Consider the following 14,034-nt stretch of genomic DNA (forward strand, 5'->3'; position numbering starts at 1 on the left):
CTTTGGTCTCTTTTTGGATTTCTTACTCGTAAAACTAAAGCAATGCTAAAAGAAAAATGTTAAGACAATTTAGAAGGAAGGAAAGAAAGACAGTGATCAAGACTTGATTTAGTAAATTCACATTCATAAATATTTTATGAGAGATGCAATTTTAATGTATGAAAATTATTAGCATGGTAACATGGGAAATTGACATGTTAATTCTGAATGTTTTTCCACCCAAATTCAGCCTCAATGTGCCGAATTTAGGACAAGCACATCCATTCAGTGAATTTCCATGCCTGTAAATTTCCAGCACTGTGCCTTTTATCTCCTGCTATCGTGATACCACATTTGCAAAGAAGTGAAAGAATGCTCTTTTGATCTCAGCACTGTTAGGGTTAGTATTAGGTTCTTAACTTTTTTCTGTGTTAAAAGACAGTATTCCATTAGATACTCCATAATCAGTAGGAGATTTAACAATATTTATTACCTTTGTTGACTGTCCTAAGCCATGGACTGTTATAAAGTTTTACAGCTTAAAATGAAATATTGCGAAATGCTTCTCTTCCGTTAAAGATCGTGGACCTCTGTGTCAGAAATAAGCATTTCCATTAAGGAACAATATTTGCACACCGGATTTGAATTTCAGGGGCATTTTATGCTTTTATTATCATTAAAGAGATACAACCTTTTATGTCAAACATTTACATTTAAACAGTCTGCTGACATACATTCTCAATCTGAATAATTATATGTAATAGGCTATTTTATGTCATAATTTGTAAACCTAGGCCTATAGAATTTGAAGAAATATGTCAGATATTGCAAATAAAACACAGAGGAATTCAATACGGCTGCATTATTTTTGCCCCCATAATTTGAATTACAGGGGCATTTTTGTCTCTTTTGGGGGTATTTTTGCCCCCAAACCCCCATTAATTACAGACACTAGTGAACATCTCATCAATGCTGAAGATAAGACAATTAGCCACTTTTCCACCAACTGGTCAAATAGTTTTTAGGACTGCTTTTTTCCCTGGTTTTACTCTTCTGACAAACAGCAAAGACCATGTCGCAAAAAGGAAAGTAAAGAGAAAAAGGCGAGAGGTTTACCATAATTTGCTGAGGGCTTGTATTTATCACCGGACATGAACATGCAGAAAGGTAAAAGTTTTCAGACTAGCTAAAAAGGATATTTATTGACAAAGAATTATATGAAAATAGTATATGAGAATATATTGATGTATTTTGAGTTTAAATGAGCTAGCAATCTACTTTCCTGATGAAAAAGGCATGTAGAAAAATAAATGTCGGCTACAATTAAACCATCATAATAAAATCATGAAGATACACTTAAGTCACCACATACTAAAGCCATTCTACCAGCACAGTTGAGCACGGTTGAGCACGGTTATAGCTAACCATGCTGAGAATCCCGGACTGAGAACGATTTAAAATCATACCGTTCTGAACCGTGCTCCAGTGGAAATGCTACTGTAACCGTATCATGCTCAGAACCATTCGGCCCAATGGTGGAAAAGCGGCTGATGTTGTTGTCCATTTTCCATAAAAGCCATAACATATGGGTCTAATCTAATATTTTATTCATGATGATGTGAATCTGTAGATAACAGCAGCTTATATGTTTCCCACAACACATGATAGACCCCCTATCACTGTAAAAAGTAATTATTGAAAAAAGCTAATAATAATAAAATAAAGGCAACATGACCCATTCAGATTTTTGAGTTCTCTCAATAGCTTTCCTCAGCTAACTTGAAATTGTTTGTTCACATAACGCAAAATTCTGCCATTAAACTCTTGTCAGACTACTCTCATGTTCAAGTTTTCATATATCATTTCAAGAAACTTTAATTTGTCACCATTTAATTCTTGGCTTAATCTGATCTTTAAATTGCCTCTGAATAAGAGAATATCTTGCAGACAATACATGCAATAGACGGAGATGCACCTCGGCATCAACACTTAACACACAAACTTTAATGAAATTGCATTTTATCCAGCTCATGGGGTTTTTGGAGTCACAGATACTACGAAATGTGAATTACTTTGCATCCACATGAAAACATGTTAGACCAAGAATATTTCCTCAAATGTTGTCCCAACTAGCCTAACAGAGTTGTCTGAACGAACAATTTTATAAGGAACAATGTTGCTGATTTGCAAGTTCCCAGCATGCATTGCAACATGAATAATGAATGTGGTTTGTGTTATAGGCTTATTTTTTTGCTGTTTGCTGACTTTATTTATGCTGTTATTGTTGTTTTTTGTTGCCACCGTTAGTCAAATGTTGCGTGGTGATGTAAGGAGCTAGTCTTCTTAATTAATGAGGTTTGTTGATTGTCACCATTATAGTGGTCTGTGTGTTAAAGGGTTGAGGTCTATGTCGAACAACTGTATGAACTGTCTTGCCTTGCAAGAAATACCTCTATTCAGAGGCAAAGTTTGTGGTTCTGAAATGGGGACAAAATGAAAACTCTTGCATTGTGAATTGATAGATGTCTGAACAAGAATTTAGGAGTTCTCTCAACAAGAATTTTTCCTTTTAGTGAACAAACAAATTCACATTGATCAAACAATGTTAATAAGGACAATTATTAAAACAGTTGTTGAGAGAACTCAAAAATCTTACTGCATTATTTTGCCTTAATTTTTTAAGTTTGCTCAGCAAATATTTATTTACAGTGAAAAAAGAAAATTAAAAAAATATCAGCTAAAACGTGAATACATGTTTTGAATGTCATGAATTGTCTGTATTGTTGCATGTTCTACAAAAGTGGCATATCAGGAGGAAAGACTCCTATAGTTGGATATCCAGGTATCATTCCACCTTACAAATCTGGACAAGTCTTATTTTTTCAATGCAATGATGTGAACATGAAGATGTACCGCCAATGAGCAATTGAATGCCAGTCAATTGGAAAACGAGATAGCCCATATCCACAATGTGAAGGTATAAATACATACTGCACTGCACATTCATCTGACCCATATGTACATTGATGTGTCCTTAGAAATGCCCTTATAATAAATATATCTCTGACAGATTGACTAATTAAATTGCTAAATGGATTGCTGTGGACTGTAGGCCAATGTTAGGATTATGTTCAATAATATGGAAATATATTGCCTTCTAAAGCCACTTTTTGTCTTATCATAGCTTTACTTGTCTGACACAATAATGTAATGCATTTCAATTATTTGGATTATTTATATAATATAGATTATTTTTATAATTATTTAAATATAGGCTAACTATTTATAATTATTTGATAATTATATATTATTGTTATTTGTGGGGCTTTCTCAGCAAATATTTATATATATGATCAGTTGTGGTTAAAAAAAAAAAAAAAAAAATCAATTGACAGCCCTAGTTTCGACCCATGTGTGAAAAATTTAATTCAGCGTTGTGTATAGCTATAACAGTCAAAACATATACCTTACATGTAACAGAAGCCAGCTGGTAGATAGTTGTGCAGTATGTGTAAACTTCACTCCCCTGGCCTCAAGAGGCGCACTAGCGACTGACGCTAGAGGCCGTAGCCTTTATCCTCCTCGTTAGCGCGCCGCCTCCCATGCCGGAGATATTGGTTCGAACCCAAGCAGGACTGGTTGCAGTGGAACCATGACCCAGATTGGATATCTCTAAAGCAATGACGCACAGAATTTGCTTTGTAATATCTCACAAAAGTTGTATTTATATTTATTTTATTATTATTTTATTTCTTTATTGCTGTTGACACAATGTTTTTGCCTTGTCTTTTTCTCTCACCTCATCTTTTGGATCTCTCACTGTCAGGTTTTTAATGCCCACTTCGATTTTAACAAGCCACTTTTCACTATTCAAACAAAGATGAAAATATACCGATATATCTAGGCTATACATGTACAGTAAAATGTTAACCATTGGATTTAACTTTAATTCAACTCCGAGCACCTCCTGAGATGGTCTGAGATTATTTGCAGTGCTCACAATTAAGACATTCTTGCAAACTATTTTCAGAGAGAGAACTATTTCTCACAGAGAGAGAAATTCTTCATATGCACATTCTGTGAGAAGCGCTCAACAAACACTGAATCAGACATATGCACTGATGGCTTTTCTTTCATCTGTTCTTCAAAATATAAATTGTCACATAGTATAATACAGAATCGATCAGTACTAAAGGAAACAGAATTGCATTTAATATTAAATCAATACAGGACGCAGTCTGTAATGTATTTTAGCCAGCACCTCACATCCAAACAGCTGAGAACATTTCGAAATTTAAAGCTATACACTATATACACAGTACTGTGCAAACGTTTTAAGCACTTAAGATGTTTCACAAAAACATTTGTCTAAAGATGGTTATTTATATCTTCAGCTTTAGTGTGTCAACAGGAAAAATAAATGTTAGATTCACAAACATTCCTTTTGCAAATAGAAAAGATTAGAATAGAAGAACAGGGAGCCCTGCAACAGATGTCATGGCCCCCACAAAGCCCCCCACTGAACATCGTGTCAGTCTGAGATTACATAAAGAGACAGAAGCATCTGAGACAGCCTAAATAGATAGAAGAACTGTGGTGAATTCTCCAAGAAGCTTTGAACATCCTATCTGCCAACAACCAAGAAAAACTGTGTCCAGGTGTACCTAGGAGAATTGGTGCTGTTTTAAAGGCAAAGGTGGCCACACCAAATATTGATTTAGATTTATGTTTACTGGACTTTGTATGACGTTAATTAATTAAAACTATTTATGGCATTGTTTTTTTAAGAAATCCTCACTGCAACATTTTTCACAGGTGCCCAGAACTTTTGCACAGTACTATATGCATCAGTTTCACATTTGTCAATGTTAATTACGTATGTGAGAGCCCTTAATCTGCTTTTTCTCCAGTAGACGGATGTAACTCTTGACAAGCGACCAGGGGAAAGATCAAGGCAGGGGTGGTTCTAGAGGAGGGGCCATTTCAATTTGGAAATAACAAACCTAATTTTGTTGGAGGGGTGTGAAATGTTCATTGTGAAAAATAAGAAATGTCATTGCCTCGCCTTCAGGTTAAACTGAATGTGGAAGGCCACTGAGCAGGAGCCATTAGAATGCAGATACAACAGAAATGATTAAGAGGAATGAATACAAGTCAGGGGAGAGAGTTGAATACAGTTGTTATAGTAAATTCAGAATGGAGGGTGACCACTACTTGACCAGCATGCATGCAAGACGAATAGAGAGGACATTTTACGTGTTTAAGTACGTATTGACACACTGCCCCATATTCAGAGGAAAATTAAAAGGTCTTTGATGTAAACTTAGGGGTGAAGCGTGTAATTTTTAAATGTAACAATACTTTTTTTCCTACCTCAGATTAATACGCAGAAACAACTATTCTAAAATGTAGTCAAAAACAGCACCAGGATATTTGGTTTGGCATTATTTTTAATGTTCAGTAAGAGCACATTAAAATACATGAAATTCCAAACTGCACTACTTGTATTTACAGTAGCAAAGGTAACAATGCGCCATCTTAGAGCATATATATATATATATATATATATATATATATATATATATATATATATATATATATATATATATATATATATATAAATGCACCAATAAAACCCTCCCCAACAAAAAAAAGGAGATAAAATTTTACACATTATAAAAATGTTACATATGTACAAGGCAAACTGGCTACACAAAATTGGAGCTAAAATCCAACACTTTTTTACACTTTGAAGCACACAGGTTCATTATTTTATTTGCTGCAAATATTTTCAAGGCACTAGAGCAAGAGCGTTAGCAAGCATCTGAATAGCACGAAGAGGGTCCACGATGTCCTTCATTTTGTCACGCCGCAGAACCCAGTCTGGAGCAAATCTGAAGGAAATCAAAAGGTTGTGGGGATCAGCGTATATCTCATAGACCACAAACTATGCAACATTGCTTTTCTCCTCTTAAAGTCCAACTCAGGGAAAACACATATTTTGTACCTAATATACTATGAGGAAGGCTTCTTCACTGAACTCAGTAGAAGTCACTGACATTAACATCTACAGAAATCTGGATCAATTTACACTAACAGGCCACTTTATTCGGTACACCTGTACATCTGCTTATTTAAATGGATTATCTAATCAGTCAATCGTGTGGCAGCAGTGTAATGTATAAAATCATGCATATATGGGTCAGGAGCTTCAGTTAATGTTCACATCAACCATCAGAATGGAGAAAAAATTTGATCTCTGATTTAAACCGTGGCAGAAGGGCTGGTTTGAGCGTTTCTGTAACTGCTGATCTCCTGGGATTTTCATGCACAACAGTCTCTAGAGTGTATAGAGAAATGTGCGAAAAACAAAAAACAACCAGTGAGTGGCAGTTCTGTGTGTGAAAACGGCTTGTTAATGACAGAGGTCAGAGGAGAATGGCCAGACTAGTCCAAGCTGACAGTAACCCAAATAACCACATTACAACAGTTCTATGCAGAAAAGCATTTCTGAACATACAACACGTCAAACATTGAGGCGGATGGGCTATGGCAGCAGAAGACCCCTCCGGGTACCACTGCTGTCAGCTAACAACAGGGACTGAGGCTGCAGTTCGCACAGACTTACCAAAACTGGACAGTAGATGATTGGAAAAACATTGCCTGGTCAGCAAATCTGGATTTCTGCTGAGGTACACAAATGGTAGGCCCACTGCAGCCTCAGTTTTCTGTTCTTGGCTGACAAAAGTGGAACTCGACATGGTCTTCTGCTGTTGTACCCCATCCACCTCAAGGTTTGTCATGTTGTGCATTCTGAGATGCTATTCTGCTCACTACAATTGTTAGGGGTTATCTGAGTTACCATAGCCTTTCTGTCAGCTCAAACCAGTCTGGCCATTCTCCGTTGACCTCTCTCATCAACAAGGCATTTTCGTCCACAGAACTTCCGCTAATAGGTTGTTTTTAGCACCATTCTGAGTAAACTCTATAGACTATTGTGCGTGAAAATCCCAGGAGATCAGCAGTTACAGAAATACTCAAACCAGCCCGTCTGGCCCCACAATCATGCCACGGTCTAAATCACTGAGATCAAATTTTTTCCCCATTCCGATGATTGATGTGAACATTAACTGAAGCTCCTGACCCATATATGCATGATTTTATACATTACACTGCTGCCATACGATTGGCTGATTAGATAATCCCATGAATAAGTAGATGTGCAGGTGTACCTAATAAAGTGGTCGGTGAGTGTATTATTCATAAATGTGCTTGCATTAAAAAATAAGAACCTCTTGGGAAATAATATTTGCTCTGATCAAATCAAAATGAAAACTATGCAATTAAGAATACAGGATTAAGACCACGAACGTTCCCATATCAAAACTTTTACAGTAAAAAGTCTCGCGAGAGTCGCATGCATAGACAATCAGTGTTTATAACATTCATGGAGTCCCACAAAAATCTTACCCCTAACCTAAACAGAAGCAAATGCACTTCTCGCGAGACTTTCGCATTAGAAGCGTTTGTTACAATCTATCAAGCACATTAGCAAATATAATTCCTTACCTGGCCATTGGTTTTGATTTGCGAGGGGTGGCTTGAAGGAAACTTCCATTGAGAGTGGCATTCATTTTCTGCTTGACCCTGGACCTCTCTGCGTCCATCTTGCATTTTCGAAGCGTGAGCCGATAGATGCTGCGAATGCGATCTGAAGTCTTGGGCTGCTTTCGCACCTCCTACAGAACAAATAATGACTCAGTCCGATTTTCACGCAAAGCTACCGTACGGCTTCAGAAGACTTGAAATACAGCCCAGTAGTCAAATTGACTACTTTAATTGTGTTTTTTTGTTATGGTTGTACGACAAACTGCGTAACAATTCATCAACAATTACAAAAAGACTTTTGTGTTCCAAAGAGAAAATAACAGCATATGGGTTCAATTGCTTTTCCAGCAATGTTACACCTTATGGTGGCAAACAGCCAGAGCTGATAAGCCGGCATTTCAACAACAGGTCCTATTCTCATATGACTTCTAAACAGAAAACTGTCAAACATTTACAGAGAAGATGTGAAAGTGCCAAATGACAGAATTTGAATTATTAGGTGAAATATTGCTTTGAGAAAACCCACCATTGCTCTCCTTTCATCCTGGACCAACAGAACCAAGAGAAAACAAGCCTTGGTAAAGATGCTGCCCCCTTTATCTGCAACTTTATCGCCAGCCTTCTCCCTGTAGATCTGCAGGAGATCCAGTAGAGTTTCTACAGAGCCGTTCACATCATAGACGGCATCAATGGTTCTGTTGTACTGCAAGAGTAACAAAAAGAAAGAAGTTTATACACCTCGCTATTATAAATCTAAATTAGAGCTCAAGAGCTCCTAATATCACTTTACATGTCTGTATATTATGAGACAATATACTTTTGACAAGTTGAGAAGGATTTGGATGGATAAGGTGATGATCTCCATTGAAGGCACACTTCGGTTGCAGCTCCTTATCAAAGTGAAGACCGTGTGCGTGGCTCCACTTTCAACAAGTCGTTCACAGCATTCTGGTGAAAGTCTGGTGGCTGTTTCTTTAACCATGACAAAAGATGACATCAGTTAGCTTTTGATTAATATATATTAAATCTCTTAATCATTTGATATTTGTTTTATTTTCCTCTTCTTTTAAAAAAAATAAAGTATGCAACTTTTTTTTGTTTGTATACTTTTTATAAACTTTTTTCTATACTCCGATCCATGAAGCACTTTGAGCATTTTATGTATGAAAGGTGCTATACAAATTATTATTATTAGTAGTAGTAAAAATAAATAAAATAAAAATATTATTCACTTAATTATTAGTATTTACTACTACTACTACTACAAATAATAATAATAATAAGTTAGATTGTACCATTTTTATAAAATAACATTTATTTTATAATAATACAATACATTTTTATTATAATAATAAACAACTAAAACAACAACAACAACAACTGTAACAATGATAATAATAATAATAATAATGTTTGTCATTTATTTACTACAACTAATAAAAATATTATTTTGTATTTCTATAAATTTAAAAACATGAATATTTATTTTATAATAAGAAAAATAAATAAGTAACAACATTAAATAAAATGCTAAACATTATTACTAGTACTAACACTAATAATATAATAATTTCTAATATTTAATATTATTATTATTGTAATAACAAATATTTTTATAATAGTAATAATCATAAACATCAACATTGTTTATAATTAATAACAATGTTTAGTATTTTATTTACTACAAGTAATAATAATAGTATTTGTTTTATTGTATAATAGTAAGAACATTAATATTTATTTTCATAATACTACTAAAGAAATATTATATTATTATTATTATAACAACAACAATTATGATGATGAAACTGCCAACCACCCAAATGTAAAAAATCATCTTACCTAAATGTTTTAAGGCTGCAAGAATGTATGCATAATTTTGGTATCCAAGCAGGTAACTCAGTGCAGTTGTGGTCTTGTTACACAGCTTGTCTTCTTCCTTAACCATCCGATTTACTTCCCTGAAACGTTGCCTGATAGAGGCGACTTTGCTTGAGTCATTAAGCTTTCTTGAACAGTGTCCCCGCCAGAGTGCCTTAAAACAGTTATAGCCAACATTAGACAGTTTGAAATCAACAAATTTATCCAGAACTTTTGTTAAATATCAAATGTGTGGTTCACTTATTTTTAGCTTAAAATACATCCACGTTTCCACATACCAACCTATCCAGTCATGCATGCTTATTGGATAGGATTCTTTTTTTCTTTTTTTTTTTAATCATTTCAAATTCAAGCCAATTCTGTAACAAATCACTCCAATTGATTTGTGAACTGGCTCGACTTAATCACTGAAAATAGCAAACTCAAAAAAAGGCTCACAAACCAAACATCAGTATGGCTTGTAAACACATTTTACTCAACACAAGAGCAATATCAAGCAGGAAGTATTTTAGAGTGGAGCATAACTAGTAAAATGTATAATCATAAAAGAAATCCACCATCCACCTTTCCATCATTTTCATGATTTCATTACATTTCATGACATTTTCAGGCCTGAAAAAAAAATTCTCTGACTGTGGGAATCTTGAACATATTTTAAGTTCTATCAAACAGAATTTTAAGACACAGTTAGACACAACATACTGCAGAAGTGAATAGTTTTACACCAATATATTTTTACTTTATACACCATACCTGCGCCTTTATTATTCCTTGCTGCAGCCTCTCCATGCGACATCTCAGAAGAAACCTCTTGACTGCATGTTGGATAGTAGTGGCAGCTTGGTTGCGACAATGTAACCAAGTTCTCACTTTTCTCTGGACTGTGATGATATCCTGTCTGTCTTTAAGATATCTCTGTCTCTGCAGCTTTGCTCTAAAACATTGCTAGAAAGGTGGAGGAGAGGGAGGTACAGTTGAAGTCAGAAGTTTACATACACTTAGGTTGAAGTTATTAAAACTCATTTTTTTTAACCACTCCACAGATTTCACATTAGCAAACAACAGTTTTGGCAAGTCTTTTAGAACATCTACTTTGCGCATGACAAGTAATTTTTCCAACAAATGTTTACAGACAGATTGTTTCACATTTAATTGACTATATCACAATTCCAGTGGGTCAGAAGTTAACTGCCTTTAAGCAGTTTAGAAAATGATGTCAAGCCTTTAGACAGTTAGCTTCTGATAGGAGGTGTACTGAATTGGAGGTGTACCTGTGGATGTGTTTTAAGGCCTACTTTCAAACTCAGTGCCTCTTTGCTTGACATCACTGGAAAATCAAAAGAAATCAGCCAAGACCTCAGAAAAAAAAAAAAAAAAATTGTGGACCTCCACAAGTCTGGTTCATCCTTGTGAGCAATTTCCAAATGCCTGAAGGTACCACGTTACAAACAATAATACGCAAGTATAAACACCATGGGACCACACAGCCATCATACCTCTCAGGAAGGAGACTCATTCTGTCTCCTAGAGAGGAACGTATTTGGTGCGAAATGTGAAAATCAATCCCAGAACAGTAAAGGACCTTGTGAAGATGCTGGAGGAAACAGGTAGACAAGTATCTACACTGGTGGCCAAAAGTTTGGAATAATGTACAGATTTTGCTCTTCTGGAAAGAAACTGGTACATTTATTCACCAAAGTGGCATTCAACTGATCACAAAGTATAGTCAGGACATTACTGATGTAAAAAACAGCACCATCACTATTTGAAAAAAAGTAATTTCTGATCAAATCTAGACAGGCCCCATTTCCATCAGCCATCACTCCAACACCTTATCCTTGAGTAATCATGCTAAATTGCTAATTTGGTACTAGAAAATCACTTGTCATTATATCAAACACTACTGAAAGCTATCTGGTTCATTAAATGAAGCTTAACATTGTCTTTGAGTTGCCACAGTATGCAAAAGACTGGCATGTCTTAAGGTCAATATTAGGTCAAAAATGGCAAAAAAGAAACAGTTTTCTCTAGAAATTCAGTCTATCATTGTTTTGAGGAATGAAGACTATACAATGCTTGAAATTGCCATACAAAGATTTCATACAAAGGTGTACACTACAGCCTTCAAAGACAAAGGGCAACTGGCTCTAACAAGGACAGAAAGAGATGTGGAAGGCCAGATGTACAACTAAACAAGAGGATAAGTACATCAGAGTCTCTAGTTTGAGAAATAGACGACTCACATGTCCTCAGCTGACAGCTTCATTGAATTCTACCTGCTCAACACCAGTTTCATGTACAACAGTAAAGAGAAGACTCAGGGGTGCAGGCCTTATGGGAAGAATTACAAAGAAAAAGCCACTTTTGAAACAGAAAAACAAAAAGAAAAGGTTAGAGTGGGCAAAGAAACAGACATTGGACAACAGATAATTGGAAAAGAGTGTTATGGATCTTAACCCCATTGAGCTTTTGTGGGATCAGCTAGACTGTAAGGTGTGTGAGAAGGGCCCGACAAGACAGCCACATCTATGGCAAGTGCTACAGGAAGTGTGGGGTGAAATGTCACCTAAGTATCTGGACAAACTGACAGCTAGAATGCCAAGGATCTGCAAAGCTGTCATTGCTGCACGTGGAGGATTTTATTGATGAGAACTCTTTGAAGTAGTTTAACAAGTTCTGAACACTTTTTTCAAATTGTAATAGTAATTTTTCACATAATTAATGTCCTGACTATACATTATGATCAGTTGAATGCCACTTTGGTGAGTAAAAATACCAATTTCTTTCCACAAGAGCAAAATCTGTACATTATTCCACACTTTTGGCCACCAGTGTATATCCACAGTAAAACAAGTGCTATATCGACATAACCTGAAAGGCTGCTCAGCAAGAAAGAAGCCACTGCTCCAAAACTGCCATAAAAAATAAAAAAAAGCCAGACTACAGTTTGCAAGTGCACGAGGACAAAGATCTTACTTTCTGGAGAAATTTCCTCTGGTCTGATGAAACAAAAATTGAACTTTTTTTGGCCATAATGACCATCGTAATATTTGGAGGAAAAAGGGTGAGGCTTGCAAGACGAAGAACACCATCCCAACCGTGAAGCATGGGGGTGGCAGCATCATGTTGTGGGGGTGCTTTGCTGCAGAGGGACTGGTGCACTTCACAAAATAGATGGCATCATGAGGAAGGAAAATGATGTGGATATATTGAAGCAACATCTCAAGACATCAGCCAGGAAGTTAAAGATCTGTTGCAAATGGGTCTTCCAAATGGACAATGACCCCAAGCATACCTCCAAAGTTGTGGCAAAATGGCTTAAGGACATCAAAGTCAAGGTATTAGAGTGGTCATCACAAAGCCCTGAACTCAATCCGATAGAAAATTTGTGGGCAAAACAGAAAAAGCATGTGCGAACAAGGAGGCCTACAAACCTGACTCAGCAACTTATTGTGAGAAGCTTGTGGAAGGCTACCAAAAACGTTTGACCCAAGTTAAACAATTTAAAGGCAATGCTACCAAATACTAACAAAGTGTATGTAAACTTCTGACCCACTGGGAATGTGATGAAAGAAATAAAGCTGAAACAAATAATTCTCTCTTTTATTATTCTGACATTTCACATTCTTAAAATAAAGTAGTGATCCTAACTGACCTAAGACAGGGAATGTTTTCTACGATTAAATGTCAGGAATTGTGAAAAATTGAGTTTAAATGTGTTTGGCTAAGGTGTATGTAAACTTCTGACTTCAACTGTACATTTAAATTGAGAGTATTTACATTAGCCAATTTTATTTAGCAAACTTAAATAACGTAAGCCGGTGGTTAAATGTACCTGGATGTAAAGGACCAAAGAGATCTGCCTCTTGGCTGATTTAAGAGCCCAGTGTGCACGAACGGCTCTCTGAATCTTTATTGCGCAGAGATGATGGTAAACAGCAGCAGTGAAATGATGACGTCTTGCAGCACAAACCGTTTCTTTTATCTAGAAGGGGGAAGATTCCAAAATTAACACTCACCAAGCGCCAAGTTAGAACTAAATATTGTTATTTTCAAATGATTGAACATATGCCTGGCCTACAGTGCAGGGCAAACCATCTTGCAAAAGTTTTTAAAGCTGAGGTAGACTTAGGGGCTGTTCACAAAAAGACACATTCTTTGGCACCATCTGTGCTATTTTTTTATTTTTATTTTTGGTCTACGTAAACATGTGCTAGACGGACGTCTTTGACTGTTGCGTGAAAGATTTTTCAGTTCTGCACACCATAATTGGCACATTAGGATGCCGTTCAAGTTAAAAACAGTTCAACACCTTTCAAGACACCATTTAATTGCACGCCGCGTAGTTGCTTTTAACTGTGTGAAAGGACTAACATTCATTCTGGGCCACCTTCTCTTCTAATGTTATTATGGTTTTGCAGGGTGCATTGCCTGTAGTTGTGTACAGTTCTTGGTCAAAGTAAACATCAGTTGTCCGTGTTGCTGATCGCTCCACGCACAGTATGTGTGATCAAATTTCATAATTAGCACGGTCCGTGTGGACTGTCCACATGTGGCCCAGATTTT

At 36.1% G+C, this 14,034-nt stretch overlaps 1 protein-coding gene across 4 annotated transcripts in view; it reads right to left on the reverse strand.

Annotated features, from left to right (window-relative positions):
* Positions 1-5,579: 5,579 nt before the first annotated feature.
* Positions 5,580-14,034, reverse strand: part of LOC127439049 (abnormal spindle-like microcephaly-associated protein homolog) — a 29,467-nt gene continuing 21,012 nt past the window's right edge. For all 4 annotated transcript variants that reach the window (XM_051695073.1, XM_051695071.1, XM_051695072.1 and 1 more), the window contains 7 exons: positions 13,304-13,453; positions 10,222-10,413; positions 9,430-9,622; positions 8,405-8,559; positions 8,114-8,290; positions 7,549-7,718; positions 5,580-5,873 (listed from right to left, as the gene is read on the reverse strand). In XM_051695073.1, the coding sequence (XP_051551033.1) occupies positions 5,771-5,873; positions 7,549-7,718; positions 8,114-8,290; positions 8,405-8,559; positions 9,430-9,622; positions 10,222-10,413; positions 13,304-13,453 (1,140 nt within the window). In that variant the 3' untranslated portion in view covers positions 5,580-5,770. The remainder of the gene's footprint in view (positions 5,874-7,548; positions 7,719-8,113; positions 8,291-8,404; positions 8,560-9,429; positions 9,623-10,221; positions 10,414-13,303; positions 13,454-14,034) is intronic.

The sequence above is a fragment of the Myxocyprinus asiaticus genome, chromosome 50, assembly GCF_019703515.2.
Source record: "Myxocyprinus asiaticus isolate MX2 ecotype Aquarium Trade chromosome 50, UBuf_Myxa_2, whole genome shotgun sequence".
Classification (NCBI taxonomy): Eukaryota; Metazoa; Chordata; class Actinopteri; order Cypriniformes; family Catostomidae; genus Myxocyprinus; species Myxocyprinus asiaticus.